Below are 15,662 nucleotides of genomic sequence, written 5' to 3'. Positions count from 1 at the left end.
CCAGGAAGGGGGTTGGTCTAGGTGACATCTTTGCCCGGGAAAGGCTGGGGGAGGAGCCGGGGGGTGGCTGGGTGAGACGTCTGGAGGGGGTTTCAGTTTTGGAGCTGGCTGGAGAAATAGAGGGAATCCCCCAGGACTTGGGGTCTAAGATTCCTGTGAATGAGCAGCTGTTTCTGTGGAGCTGCTATCCTTTCCCTGAGGTGTGTTCTAGTTGGATTGTTTGCCCCTGGCATGTCTTGGAAAAGGTTTGTTCTTTTTCCACTCTCAGATCTCCCTAGGCATGTGCACGCAGTTTCTCCTACTGACTTTATCTCTCCATCCAGATATTTGTCCTGCGACCAACACCCTAGACGCTGGGCACATTGAGGAAGTCAGGGGAACGTACAGTATATACAGGAGACACCGTTCTGCCCTAGAGTTGGACACCTTCTCCCCTACTCCATGCCCGATTCCAACACAACTGATTTCACCAACCCCTCCACCTTCATCCTGATGGGCATTCCTGGCCTGGAGGCTGCCCATGTCTGGATCTCCATCCCCTTCTCCGCCATGTACGCCATAGCCATCTTGGGGAGCTTCACCATCCTTTTCATTGTGAAGATTGAGCCGAGCCTCCATGAGCCCATGTACTATTTCCTCAGCATGCTGGCAGTCACCGACCTGGTCATGTCCACGTCCATCATGCCCAAAATGCTGAGCATCTTCTGGTTCAATTCCAGGGAGATCGATTTCAGTGCCTGCCTCACCCAGATGTACTTCATTCATTGTGCCTCAGCGATGGAGTCTGGGATCTGCGTGGCCATGGCTTTTGATCGCTATGTGGCCATCTGCCATCCCCTGAGACATTCCACCATCCTGACAAACCCCGTGGTGGCCAAGATTGGCCTGGCCGTGGTGCTGCGCAATGGTTTGCTTGTATTGCCCTTGCCCGTCCTGATAAGGCAGTGGCCATATTGCAGAACAAACATCATTCCTGAGTCGTTTTGCTCACACATAGCCATGGTGAAGCTGGCCTGCGGCGATACCCGCGCCAGTAGTTACTACGGCCTCTTTGTGCTATTCTGTGTGATGGGTCTGGATGTGATTCTTATCGCTGTGTCCTATACCCAGATCCTCAGGGCCATCTTCAGCCTCCCCATGAAGGACGCCCGGCTCAAGACTTTGCGGACCTGTGGCTCCCACCTCTGTTCCATCTCAAGCTTTTACATCCCAGGTCTCTTCTCCTCCCTCATGTACCGGTTTGGGCAGAATATGCCCCTGTACTTCCACGTTCTCATTTCCAACATGTGTTTCTTGCTGCCCCCCATGCTGAATCCCATAATCTACGGGGTGGGGACCAAACAGATCCGGGACAGGCTGCTCCGGCTCTTTACTCATAAAGGACCCTAAAGTTTTCTCCTGGTGCTCTGGCTCTCAGACCGAGCTCTGTGCAGAGCTGGCTGGTGACACGGTGCTGGGCCCCCTTCCCTGAGTCACTCACTGGGCAGCCAGAGAGACATTAGACCTTCCCTGACCTTACTGTGCTGTGTCAGTATGAGAAACTGGGGAATCAGTCTGTGTACAACTCATTAACTCATTGGGTTGCACCTTTTTAACTGCTGGTAACTGGACCCCGTGACTTCACCCTCTGCCCCACATTCCCTTAAGACCCTGACCTCTGCCCCACATATTTCCCCTAGGCCCCTTCCCATGCCCCACCTAGTCCATCGAGACCCAGCAGCCCCCTTCTCCATTTCTTCCACCATTGCCCTGCCCTTGTCCCTGGCTTCTCTACACCCCTCCCCGCATCACTCGCTGGATCTTCTCCACCTCCATCTCTGCCACAGCTGGGCTCCCTCTTCTCTGGGACTGGTTGGAGCTGCTGAAGCCGGAATAAGGGCCCTGCCTGTTGGTATGATGTGGCCCCGGCTGAGCAGGGGCAGGCGTGGGTTAATGACCCAATGCCTCCGCCCTGCCCTGCAGGAACCAGACACAGCCAGATCCCTTTCTTGGCTGCACTTTCTAGTTCAAAACCAGGCACTTGACAACCGTGCATGGCACCCAGACACAGAAGCCAAAAAACGGAGCGTCCGGATAGAACCTAGATGGGTGGAAACCCCATTAACTCACCCTTTGTTATAGAAATTGTCTGTATCCCCTATGTCTTTTGGCTTCTCCTGTACTCTGCTCTCACCCACCTTGTATGAAGGGGGTGAAGGCTGAGGCAGATACATCTCTCTGTGAATAGGTTGGTCATTGGCTCTCAGCCCCAGTGAGAGCTCGCCCAGTAGAAGGAGGGAGTAACTGAATTCTAGATAAAAGCAGATTTCTCCAGCTTCTCTTCAGAGGGGCGGATGTGGAAGGACTGGAAACTCCCCAGAAGCGGGAACAGAGAGAGGAAGTGTTGTTCCAGCCCTTCAAAAACACAGAGACTGGATGAGCCAGAAGAAGCTGGGGTAGGAGAGAGGCACCAGGGCATCAGAGGAGACTCTTTGGTTGCAGGGCTCTGGCTGCAGCAGAGACGGGTTCCAGCTGGAGGAGAAGGCCAGGAGTTCCAGGTCCCTGAACGCCCTGGAGAGCTCCGACCAATCCCAAAGATGCTCCAGGATGATGTGGACAGAGTAATACACATTGGAAAACATCATCCCAACCAGACATATAAAGTGATGGGGTCTAAATTGTAGCCAATAATTTTAGTTCATTATTCATTTATTTTATTGTGCTATGATTAATCAATATGTTATACTATATTTTCACTGTATGTTAATTAGGGTTAAATTGTGGAATTATAGAGGTGTGGGACTGATCTGTATTTAGAGGAACCAAGTACTAGACGTGTGTAAGACAGGCTGGAAAGCAAGAACTTGTAGGCTGAGGCCTGGGAGAGTTTAGTTTAGCTATTGTAGGCTTTGGGGACAAGAAATGATGACGTAAGTGACTGGAAAATAACCCGATGCCCTAAGATTATGGGAAAAGAGGCACTAAGGGATAGTATTGCACAAAATTACCCAGAACTTTAATATTAGATCATAAAAAGACCTTTAATGTACGCCTGTCTCAGACATGTGTCTTAATCACAGGATACAGGTTGTGTGTCAATGGTAATGAGAATAACAGGAACTTACCCAACCTATAGAAGATTGGCATCCCTTAAGTTTCCAGGGGACACAGACCAATAAGAGAAAAGAGGGTGGATACTTTTAGGGACATGCGCAGAATGTAGGTATAGACAGAATCCCAGTATAAAAAGGGGATGCCCAGCGTGGGAAATTCAGCCCCTATGGGAGACTCCAGCAGGAACCACCAGTCTACTGATGATCGAGCTCTGAGAGACCCATCAGACCCTAACACTATTGTTAAGGATGGGAATAGAACTAGATTTGTAACTGGTGCAGAGGTGTGTATAGAATTGCTATAGGCTTGGGTAATTGTAATTTTAATAAAACTTATCAAGTAGCCTATGCCTTGTATGGATGATTGTATGTGTGGTCACTATCTTTGGTCTTTACGTGTTCCTAAAGACTCTAAATTTGAAGCAAGACTGAAACTGTCACCAGAGCCGAAGCCACAGTGGAGTAACACCAGATTACAAAATTTACTTTAAATAAAATGAAAGGCTACAAAATCAATTTTCCATCTTGTTTTTTTCCTATTCATAGGTCTCACCCCCACTTGGAGCTGTTGGTTCCAATATGGGGACCTGCACTGGTTTCCCTCTAAACTAAAATCCTAGTTTAGATCTAGTAAAAGCTGCCACCACTCAATCAGGAAATGTGGATTGAAACACAGTCCTTCCCCAAATCCTAGGGGATTTCAAGAGCCCCAAATCCATTCAGTTCTTACACCCAGGAGAAATAAACCATTCCCCCCTGCTTCCTCCCCCCTCCCTTTTCCTAGGAGAGACACCGGGATTTAACTACAGACGGATCCCTCCCCCTCCCCTTTCCCTGAGAATCCACCCAAAGAAAGATCAACCAAGTCCTTAATAGAAAAGAATTTATTAAAGAATAAAAAGAAAAGTCACTGTCTCTGTAATCCAAGATGGAACAATACAGGGTCTAAACTTATCAATCTCTGGAGAGAATCCCCCCTCCCCCTTTCTTTCTCAGTGAAAGCAAAGTAACAGCAAACAGGAATAAAGAATTTCCTTTAGCAAACACACAATTGCAAATATAGAAAGCAACTCAAAAGACTAATCCGCCTTTCTAATTAATACTCACTATTAACTAGTAGAAACTACTCCAGGAGAACTTGGAGACATGACTGTCCTCTCTTAGATCCAAAAAGAGCTCTGAGCAAACAAGGAACACAGACAAAGGCTTCCCTCCACAGAGATTTGAAATTAATCTGTCTCGGATTGGTCCTCTGGTCAGGTGGTCATCAGGTACTGCATGTTAACCCTTTACAGGTAAAAGAGACTTTAACCCTTAACTGTTTATTTATGACACCTATGCAGAATGAATTTTGTTATTTGCACCAATATCAAGGAAATGTGAGGATGTGTGCCACCAGTAGAAACAGCAAGGTAAATATATATATACAAACACACACACCCCTCTACCCTGATATAACACAAATTTGGATATAACGCAGTAAAGCAGTGCTCTGGGGAGGGGAATGCGTGCTCCAGTGGATCACTCACTACTCAAAGAATTAAATTTAAGCGTAAGAGAGAAATAAATTTTGAAATGCACCAACCACTCAAAACCCTAAAATAACAGCACTTGGGAAGAATAAAATTACAGAGCGTAGATGTGCACTACAGGCAGTATGAAGTAAGAACAACAACACATGTATGTATTGGGAAATGACTGTGAAAGGGAGAGAATGTGTGTGCATGTGAGACTGAGACAGTGTGTGTGTGTGAGAAAGAGAGAGAGAGAGTGACAGAGACACACAGACACACATATGTACACACACACACACACATGTAAACACATGGATGCACATGCACACACACATTCCCAATCTGTAAGGCCCCATCCAGGAGGTGTGGTCTGAGAACCCTGAACAGATCAGTCCTGCTGGGGAGATGAGGGGGCGCAAACCTCACTGGAGAATCCCACCAGAATGGAGGCCTGAGCGAAGACTCTGAGGAACTCGTTAGCTGTGGAGCAGCGTCAGTACTCAGGTTGGTTTGTGCAGGCTACTGACGGAGCCCTAGGCTCCCGCTGGGTCAGGCAGGAGATGAGCCGGGTTTGAGAAAGGAAGCGGCATCTAAGTTCAGTATTTCCCTGAGTGCCTTTGTGGATCTAGCCCTGGACGCCTTTCTGGAAGATGCTTTAGTCAAACACAAGTTAAGGTTCTTCAAAGCCAGGGGGCTGGCTGGCGACACTTGGAGGAAACAGCCAAGTTCCTGGACATCCAGCTCTCCCTTTTAAAGACCCCTTTCCTCCTATCTTTGTACGAGGAGCTGGATCACTGGAGGAAAACAGGTTTTTATCTACTCTTCCCGTCCTCCAGTGTTCCAGCTGCTTCCTCTGCAAGAGCCCTGGCAATGCCCCTTCCCTATGTGGCTTGCAGCTGTAGCACCATCTTTAATAATTGGAGATAGAATCATAGATTATTAGGGTTGGAAGGGACCTCAGGAGGTCATCTAGTCCAACCCCCTGCTCAAAGCAAGACCAATCCCCAAATGGCCCCCTCAAGGATTGAGCTCATAATTCTGGGTTTAGCAGGCCAATGCTCAAAGCACTGAGCAATCCCTCTCTATCTCCTAAAACTGGAAGGGAGCTTGAAAAGTCATCCAGTCCACCGCCCTGCCTTCACTAGCAGGACCAAGTACCGATTTTTGCCCCAGATCCCTAAGTGGCCCCTTTAAGGATTGAACTCACAACCCTGGGTTTAGCAGCCAATGCTCAAACCACTGGTGTGATGATGAATTTTTAAATATGGCCATTTTTATCATTGTTCCATGACTCGTGGCCCATACCTGTTCCATGGCTTGCGTCTTTCCGTGACTCATGCCTGTTTCATGGCTTGTGGCTGTTCCACGGCGTGTGCCTGTCCCATGGCTCATGGTTTGTGCCTGTTGAGAGGCTTGTGGCTGTTCCGCAGCCCACGTCTGTTCTATGGCTCATGGTCCATGCCTCTTCCACTGCGGTTCCATGGATTACTCCGTGCCTGTTCTGCGGCTTGCGCCTGTTCCATGTTTTGTGGCTCATGCCTCTTCCATGGGGGCTCACTGCTTTTCCGTGGGTCACAGCTGCTCTGTGTCCTGTGTCTGTTCGGTGGCTCGTGGCTGTTCTGTGGGTGGTGGTTCCGTGTTCCACACCTGTTCCGTGGTTCATGGCTGTTCCGTGGGGGTTGGTTCCGTGTCCCACACTTATTCAGTTGCTCGTGGCTATTCTGAGGCTTGCAGTTGTTCCATGGCTTGTGGCTCACACCTGTTCCAGTGGGCCATGGGTGAAACTGGCACCAGCCCTGGGATCCCAGCTGGGTGCTCTCACGGGGAGCACAGGGCCACGGGGCGGGCTCCCTCCCTCAGCCTGTCGGGGACCTGGCAGACTGGGCCCTCACTGGGCTGTCTGGAACCAGGTCAGAGCTTTCCCTGAGCTTGGGGCAGTCAGCGCGTGGGGTGGGGCCGGGCCCATCTGTGCTCGTTGCCTGTTTTTGGGCTGTCCTCTCTGGGAGGCTCATTCTCCCCCCCCCCGAGCTCCGCACAGACTCCCGGCAGGTCCTGACCCCCAGCGTGGGCAGAGCCGGTGGGACCATTAACTCTCCCTGCTCCCCTGCGTCTGCAGACACGGAGCTGGGGAGGGATGCTCAGGGGTGATCTAGGGCTGGAGAGGTTTTTCTGCTCAGGTCGCTGGGGGTCAGGCAGGGAGGCTGCTCCATGGGGGTTCCTGGGATATGTTACTAACACTCCCGGGTTCCCAGCTGTGCAGTCGTGGCTCTTGGCCATTCCACGGCGTGCCAGGATCCCGAAGCTCCCGGACAATCCTCGCTCTGCTCTTGGGGTGAGTTTGCTGCCTGCCATATCCCAGCCCAGGCTGAGCTGCGCAAGGCTTCAGGGCAGTGACAAGGGGGTCTGAGTGGCTCAGAGAGGGAGGTGCCGGCATAGGTGGTTTGCTGGCAGGTGGTCCGATTCCACTGCCCTGGGTTTGGGAGGCAGGTTTTCTTCCCAGACCATAAACTTCAGCAGAGGAGGCCGGGCAGGGAGTGAGAACTCAGGGCCAGGTGGCCTGGCTGTGCTCGGCCTGGGCCTCACGCTAACAGCTCTCGCTCAGCCGCGGCATTTCCTCCCGAGTGGCTTTATCTGTGAACTCCTGAGCTCTGCAGACAGCCGGGTCCGCAGCGCTGGCAGGCAGCACAGGGTACGCGACCCTGCAGTCCCGGCCGAGCCCGCCCCTGGCCTGGAGACCCCTCCGCAAGGGGGCAGCGACTGCGGTGAAGATCAGAAAAGTGACTCCAGGGGCTACTTAGCACCTGATACTTCGTTTCTTCATCGGCGTAGTCTGTGTGGAAGCAGGGAAAGAATTAACAAGGATTTGAAGGGGATTTTAATGCATGTCAGTCAGTTAGCAAGAGTTAGGCCAGCTGTAACCCTAATGACGTGAGACTTCTAGAAGCAAGGATAGTGTGAGGCAAGAGGAAAAGAACTGTGTAAAAAGTTATTACGACTTTGTAACTGATAACCAAATATGCAGACTGGTGTCTTTTAGGAGTGAGAAAAATAAGATAGCAGGATGGCTTATGTATAAACAAAATGCAGCTGTTGCTCATTATTGTCTGTATTATTGCTAGTTATTGTCTGTAACAAAGGTATAAATGCTTGCTGTAATTGTTTACCAGTTGAGAGACCTGTCTGGGACTGGGGCGACCCTGTGTCCTAGGGCACTCTCTCCCTCCATTGTAATTACTGGAGAAATAATAAAGTATTTGATTTTGCTGCACCCAAAGAAAAAGCGAGAACTGAGTTTTTCTCCGACAATTTGGGGGCTCGTCCGGGATGGCAACGCCCACGGACCCACAGATGGCTACTACGGATCATTCCCCTTCGAACCCCATGGCACCACATGGGAGGTATGAGACCTTTTGAAATCTCTATTGGGGTATTGGAGGAGGACTGTCCGTGGGGACATCTGTCTCTGTTGGGCTCACGCCATCTGAACTTATTGACTCTGCAGCAAGATCAGATGCAGAGTGGTATTGGGGAAAGGCCTCAACAAGGTTAGTTTATAGCAGTATTGGGGAACGGCTGAGTTGGCCAACAAGGTAATACATAGGTAAATGCATTAGGTAATGCATAGGTAAATGCATTAGAATGCACCGGTGCTGAGGGGTTTTTACCGCCTCAAGAGGGGTTGTCATACCGCCTCATGGTATTGGGTCCGGACCAGGTAAAGATGCATTGTGGTTTAAAGAAAAAAAAAAAAAAGGAAAAAAAGAAAAAAAAAAGAGGCCTTGGTGTGTGTGTGTGTACACCAGTGTGAGTGACTGTTACCGGAAGACGCCCAGAGTACCCTGTTAAGCGAAAGCTCATGACCAGGACTACTCTAACGCAAGCCCGGTAACTAGTGGATCTTTAGGAGATCCGACCCACGGTGGGCTGACTCGGCCTGGCATCGTCCGGCGAGGAAGCTACCTGGGTCTAGGAGTGTGTGAACCCATCTTCCCTCCCCCCTTCCTTTCCGTGTGGACTACTGACAGTCTGATCATCTCACTGGACGCAATCAGAGTAAGCGGCGCCATCTCCCAGAGACTAGCCGACGCTCTTTGCTGAAGGGAGGTGTAGGAGAGTCATGGTCATCCTCATTAATCTCTCCTGTGTGAGTGCCCTGTAGGGAGAGATCCTTAGTTTATGTGCCGCTAGCGTGGACAGGGCACCCTGTGTGTGTAAGTGGAAAATGGGGGAGGGACAGTCTAAACATTCCACCTCACCCCCTAAGGGTACCCCAGCATATTACATGTACGTACATTATGGTCCTAAAACCTGTAGGTATTTAGAGTATTGGAATCTTCACACGCGTGAAGATCCATCTAAACAATGCCCATTAGAAGGTACCTTCAATCTAGATAAGATCATACATCTCAGAGGAGCTTTTAATCACCAAAAAGCCTCTGACACAGTGTGAGCAATTTGTCTAGGAACGGGTTAATTTGAAATTCAGCTTGGCTTAGAGATAAAGAGAAAGTTGCTCTATGTTCAAGGTCAAGAATCAACGCAGACTATGCTAAGTACAAAGAAAAACTGCTTTCGGCCCCAGCTGGCTGTGAGAAAAAATATAGACAGAGGCAAACCAGAGGCAATACAAGTTACAGAACTGAGATTGCATTTGCAAAGCTTAACTGTTCAGTGAGATCCAACAGTCTTTGCGACCCCGGAGCCGGTGTGGCTTGGTGACACTGGAGAAGCCACAGGCAGCCGACCTGGACTGGAATCTCTAAAAGAGACACCTCAGGAGAGTCCAGGGTGTAAAAGAACAGCTGTCCCAAGAGCGGAAGCATGTTGGAAATTCTGGACAAGCTGTATACAGGATAATCTCCCATCCACCTATTCCCCTTCTTTGAACGTTATACACAGACGTGGCCAGTCTGGACATGTGTGAGTATTAAAGTGGCTTAAGGCTTGGGGCATTCATGTTTTTCCTGAGTAATGTGAGAGCATTCCCAACACTCTCCATTGTTGTTTTATTGTTTTTAATGAAGCTTTAAAATTCGGTTATATGGTGTGTTTTATCTTCCCCCAAGGTCCTGCAATGTCAGCCTGATCACCTGACGTGAGAGAGGGATTGGTAACAGAAATTTGTCACAGTTTGGTGAGCAATTGAGAATGGGGGAGCCCTGCAGAATTTACACCATCTATCTGTTTTACCCTTGTTATTTTATGTTTGCTTTGTTTGGTATTGTTGGTGTTATATGTTAAGGATTGCATGATTAATGGTGAGCCCTAATAGAATAAGGAAACACTCTCTGGTTCTGTTCTGTTTAACCGGTTACTATTGTTTTTCTGCTCTGTTCATTTGGGCGTTAGCTGTGTGGGCGGAACTGAACTTCTCGTTCGTAATTCCGCAGAGTGGAAGCCATGTGTGCGATGAAGCTCTGAGGTTTTATTGAGATCCTTCTGTCCCGCCCCCTGTAACAGACAGTGTAATAGAAGTAGAAAAATCTGGCTTAGACCGTAATTCCCTCTGCTCTCTGTGTAATTTTCTTTTCTGTTTAAGTGTCAGCAGACAAATGGGTGGGTCTCTGGATAAACCCCCTAAAGTGGTTTGGATTATATGTTAAGTAAATGGCCTTTACCCAATGGCCATGTATTTTTGCCAGGTGGCAAGCCTCATGAGGGAGGACTCGGGTAGTCTTGTGAGTAAAAATGTTTTAGGGAAAAGACCAGAAGGGTGGGGGCTAGTTGAGAAGCTCACCCTCCTAGCTAAACTGGTAGTGGAACAAGTTGGTGCCCATGGAAGGGACGGTTCAGCAAGAAAAGCAGGATCGGGCCCAGGCGGGCAGGCAACAGACAGAGAGATTGGAAAACAGCTTGGAAACTTTTGAGGGTGTAGTGGAAGGAAGGAGTAAGTCAGTATAAGCATGGGAATTTCAAATACTCAGGAGGATATTTGGAATGGTGGGAAGCTATTGGACTAGAGGTTATATTAAGTGAACTCCTCAAAGTGGGTGTGCTTGTCCTGGCTTGTTGCTCCAAAGCTCTGTAATAAAGTTATTTTAGTGAAAGGGTATATGTGGCATACATTGAATACTAAGACTAATGTACTGTATAACAGCAATATTTATGTGTTCATGGTATGGAGGAAGGTGTATGAGTGAAGAGTGGAAGTTTCCTTTGTAGGTTAAAAGAAGCCAAGAAGGGAAGAAAAAAGAATAGCTAACATGCTCAGTCTAAGGATAAGGTGCTGGCCCCAGTCAAGGACACCGCTCACAGCTAAGACTTGGCTGACAACCAAGGAAAGGGGGGGATGGTTGCTGCAGTTAAACGAGATTGGTGTGCACCCAGTTTCCCTTCTGTAGCACATTCCTACTGTCAACACTGTGTGATCTGTCAACAGCACAACATTGGTAAAGCTGTTAAAGCTAAGCGGGCAGCCCACCCTCCTCCTTGGGGACCTTTTGTAAATATTCAGATTGATTTTATTCAAATGTCTAAATGTTGTGGTTCTGAATATGTATTGATTTTAGTAGATGTATTTACCAATTGGGTTGAAGCTTTTCCCTGCAGGAAAGCAGATGCCAGGACTGTTGTGAAACTTCTGCTTAAAGATTTTGTACCACGTTTTGGCATCCCTGTGAGTATCAACAGTGATCGTGGAACTCATTTTACTGGACAGATTGTAAAGGAGTTATGTGCAGCTTTGCAGATCCAGCACAACCTTCACTGCCCTCACCACCCACAGTCTGCTGGGACAGTGGAATACCAGAATGGGATTTTAAAAAAAATAAACTGGCCAAGATTTGTGCTGAGACAAACTCAGAGTGGCCAGATGCCCTTCCTTTGGCACTGATGAGGATGAAAGCCATTCCCAATCGAAAGACTGGACTCAGCCCTCATGAAATTTTGACAGGACGCCCTATGCGACTACCAGATGCACCCCTACTAACCCTAGCTCAGATGGACATTCATTTGATGGATAACTACCTGCCTGGACCCATGATTCTTACTGCAAAAAGACCCCTCCACCTTGGGAGGATTCTCCTACTGATGATTAGCCTATTCCTTCTTCTAGCTCTACTGTGCCTTCTGGACAGCAGGAGAAAAGGACAAGGTGACGTGCTAGTTAACCTCTCCCTTGTCCACTGACAGATCTACTGTGCCTTTAAACTTTTCTAGAAAAAAGCAAAACCATTACAGGGTGATGTGCTGGCAACCTCTCCCCTGTAGAACGCTGAACCACAACTGTTTTGGGAAAGAAGAAGAAACACTAACTCCACTGACATTGCCAAAGTCCAGGAATTCCTGACCAAAAAAGGACATTAAGAACTGACCCTGGTGAAGAAACAAAGAATTATACACTGGCAGGAAGAGATTTGTGGGACCCCTGCTTGGGAATGTGGTATTCATTGGATTTTGGGGTTTATTCTACAGGCTGCGCCCTGTGTTCTGGATAAATCCTTCAGCATGTATTGCCCTCCCTAATTGGATTTTAAATGACATTGCCCTTATCCAGTTTTCAGATCACTTTTACATACCCAAATTGCTCACCAGGGGCTGCCATTAGATTAGCACAACAGAGAGCCTGGGTTATTTCTTCTGGAAAAAGGGGGAATTGAGCAGATCCCTGTGGGCTGGGGCCAATAGTGTAGCAGCCATTTGGAATATTCTTAAAAGCCAAGATGTAGCAGGGTGCTGCTGCAGAAGCACCTAATCAGCCCCTGCTCAGCCAGCCTCAATCAGAGGAAATGGATTGGGGCTGGGGAGAAGGCTGGTGCCTGGCCCCAGAAACTGGCTGCACCTGTGGGCCTGCTCAGGAAGGAGCTATAAAGCCTGGCTGGCAGCCAGTGCAGGGGGGAATGGCCAGGGAAGGGTTAGTATCCAGACAGAAGGGAGAAACCCTGTAAAGAGGAGAAAAGCCTGTAAAGTTTGTATATAGTATTGCTGGTGGTGGGAACTATTCTGTGAATAAACCACGGGTGCTGCAAAGGAGAAGCCTGACGGAGCTTTATTAAAGGAGCCCAGAGCACCAGGGGGGCAGGCCAGGCAAGGACCCGGTTACACAAGAACATGATGAGAAATTGGGCCAACTAGAAAAGGCCACTAGCCTTATTTCTGGAGCTCAACTAACCCAAGTACAGGCTGGAGTTTGTGAGTTACATGTCATTTCCACCCTTAGTTCTATGACCCAGAAGTTACTGACAGAGATGGTATTGAATATCACTGAGGCTGGGAAGGCATTGCAGTGGGATCTAGTATGTTTAAAAATTCAGGATTTCCTGGATGACCAGCTGATGGCCATTCCGAGTGATCTTGAGCACCAGACTTGGCCCACTGACCTTACAGACACATCAGGAATCATCTGATCTATGGTCATGGAAACATACTTGGACACTTTCTGGATGAAAGTGTGGACATTCACAGTGCTCCTTCCAAGCATATGGACCGGTTAGGGGGGTGTGGGCTCCTACATACCGAATCCTGCCGGGTCCATGGAGAGGATGCATATGGGACTGAATTATTTACCGAGACATCTGGGAAATTAGACCACCTGGTATACCTAACTGATTTATAGACAGTGCCCCTAGAATAACACCTGACATTTTGGATAAGAATAGGGAGTCAATGGACATTTTGGCTGTTGGAACCCCTACAGCTTCAGGTTTCAGAGTAGCAGCCGTGTTAGTCTGTATCCGCAAAAAAAACAGGAGTACTTGTGGCACCTTAAAGACTAACAAATTTATTTAAGCATGAGCTTTCGTGAGCTAAAGCTCACTTCTTCGGATGCATAGAATGGAACACACAGACAGGAGATATTTATACATACAGAGAACATGAAAAGGTGGAAGTATGCATACCAACAGGCAGAGTCTAATCATCTCAATTGATTAGACTCTGCCTGTTGGTATGCATACTTCCACCTTTTCATGTTCTCTGTATGTATAAATATCTCCTGTCTGTGTGTTCCATTCTATGCATCCGAAGAAGTGAGCTTTAGCTCACGAAAGCTCATGCTTAAATAAATTTGTTAGTCTTTAAGGTGCCACAAGTACTCCTGTTTTTTTTTCCTACAGCTTCAGTGTATCCGTAACTGAAGCCAGGGGAAGTTGTCACTGTTCATGATAACATTTGCTGGAAGGGTAGAGGACAAGGAACTACCCTGACAGAACACCTACTTTTTTCAAGCTAATGATAGCTGTGTGTACGTTAAAGCCATCAGATTGCAAGATATACATATTAATCTTACCACTGCTGCAGGCAATCATATTGTTTACTGCCCTGCAGATAAAATTTTGCAAGTAGCCTTAGGTTCCAGATATTTTTTAATTGGACTAGTTTAGTACCTAAAAGGTTTTAAGATTTGCTTTCATTGTTACCAGAGGTTCAAAGAATCTCTGAAATACAAGGGCAAATTCATATGCTTCAGAATATATATCAAGTTGAAAAGTGTGCCTTTCATACAGCTTATAGGATGTTTACTTATGTACTAACTATGATGTATTGTGCTTTGTGACCAAAATTGTATAACAACCCCATTATATTATTGCTATGGGAATGTTATTGCTTGTATTGATATTAGATAGCTTAGGATTATGTTGTTGTTGTAAAGGATGTACTAAAAGTAATACCTTTCATGTCCATACTAATCATGCATTGTCATTACATCCAATGAAAACTCCTAAGGTTGAAACATCTGATGTAGAATCTGGAATCCTTGGTTTAATGCAAATAGAGATTTGAAAATATCTGTTGGACTGGAAGTACAAAAGGGGGGAGTGTGGAAGCAGGGAAAGAATTAACAAGGATTTGAAGGGGATTTTAATGCATGTCAGTCAGTTAGCAAGAGTTAGGCCAGCTGTAACCCTAATGACGTGAGACTTGTAGAAGCAAGGATAGTGTGAGGCGAGAGGAAAAGAACTGTGTAAAAAGTTATTACGACCTTGTAACTGATAACCAAATATGCAGACTGGTGACTTTTAGGAGTGAGAAAAATAACATAGCAGGCTGGCTTATGTATAAACAAAATGCAGTTGTTGCTCATTATTGTCTGTATTATTGCTAGTTATTGTCTGTAACAAAGGTATAAAGGCTTGCTGTAATTGTTTACCAGTTGAGAGACCTGTCTGGGACTGGGGCGACCCTGTGTCCTAGGCTAGGGCACTCTCTCCCTCCATTGTAATTACTGGAGAAATAATAAAGTATTTGATTTCGCTGCACCCAAAGAAAAAGCGAGAACTGAGTTTTTCTCCGACATCTGACTTCTACATCTGGGGGGACAGCGCTCCCCTCAACCAGCCACCCCAACTGCCTGGGATGGGGGGAGGGAGGAGCAGCCAAAAATAATAGCTCAAGGGGGGGCTCAGCTCCAAAAGTCTCAAAAACACCGTGGGCGCGGCTGGGGATTGCTCGGGGCTGGGGGGGGGCAGGGGTAGCTCAGGGTGCAGGCAGGGGGTCGCTAGGGGCTGTGTGGGGGCAGGGGTAGCTCAGGGTGCAGGGAGGGGTCGCTAGGGGCTGTGTGGAGGGTGGGGGCAGCTCAGGGTGCAGGGAGGGGGTCGCTAGGGGCTGTGTGGGGGCAGGGGGGAACTCAGGGTGCAGGAAGGGGGTAACTGGGAGTCACTGGAACCTCCTTTTCTCACATCGCCCACAGCTACCTGCTAGAGTGACCAGACAGCAACTGTGAAAAAACGGGACAGGGGTGGGGGGTAATAGGCACCTAAATAAGAAAACGTCCCAAAACACAGGACTTGCCCTTTAAAAATGGGACATACGGTCACCGTACTACGTCCTGACTACACCCTGAGATACACCCTGCCCGCATACAGCCCCGAGCTACCCCGTCCTCCACGCTAAGCTACCCCCTTCCTGCACACTGCCCCAGCCACCCCCTCTCTTCACCCTGCCCTACCTGTGCCCACGCCCTGCCCCAGCCACCCCTCTCTCCACCCTGCCCTACCTCCTGCCTGCACACAGCCCGAGTCACCCCCTACCTGCACCCCGAACGCAGTTTTCAAACTTCTGGAGCTGAGCCCCCTGCCTCTGCGTTCCCCTTCCAACTCCCCTGATATCCTGCTGCCCC

At 48.3% G+C, this 15,662-nt stretch overlaps 1 protein-coding gene across 1 annotated transcript; it reads left to right on the top strand.

Moving 5' to 3' along the window:
* Nucleotides 1–441: 441 nt before the first annotated feature.
* LOC120392626 (olfactory receptor 52M1-like) lies at nucleotides 442–1,377 on the top strand (the record flags this gene model as incomplete). The annotated part of the gene is made up of 1 exon (XM_039517386.1): nucleotides 442–1,377. A coding segment is annotated over exon 1 (936 nt), but the record flags the coding sequence as incomplete, so codon positions are not given.
* Between the last annotated feature and the right edge of the window lie 14,285 nt (nucleotides 1,378–15,662).

Source organism: Mauremys reevesii, unplaced genomic scaffold (assembly GCF_016161935.1).
Source record: "Mauremys reevesii isolate NIE-2019 unplaced genomic scaffold, ASM1616193v1 Contig105, whole genome shotgun sequence".
Lineage (NCBI taxonomy): Eukaryota > Metazoa > Chordata > Testudines > Geoemydidae > Mauremys > Mauremys reevesii.
Note: the sequence above shows the minus strand (reverse complement) of the source record. Positions and strands in the feature narration are given on the sequence as shown.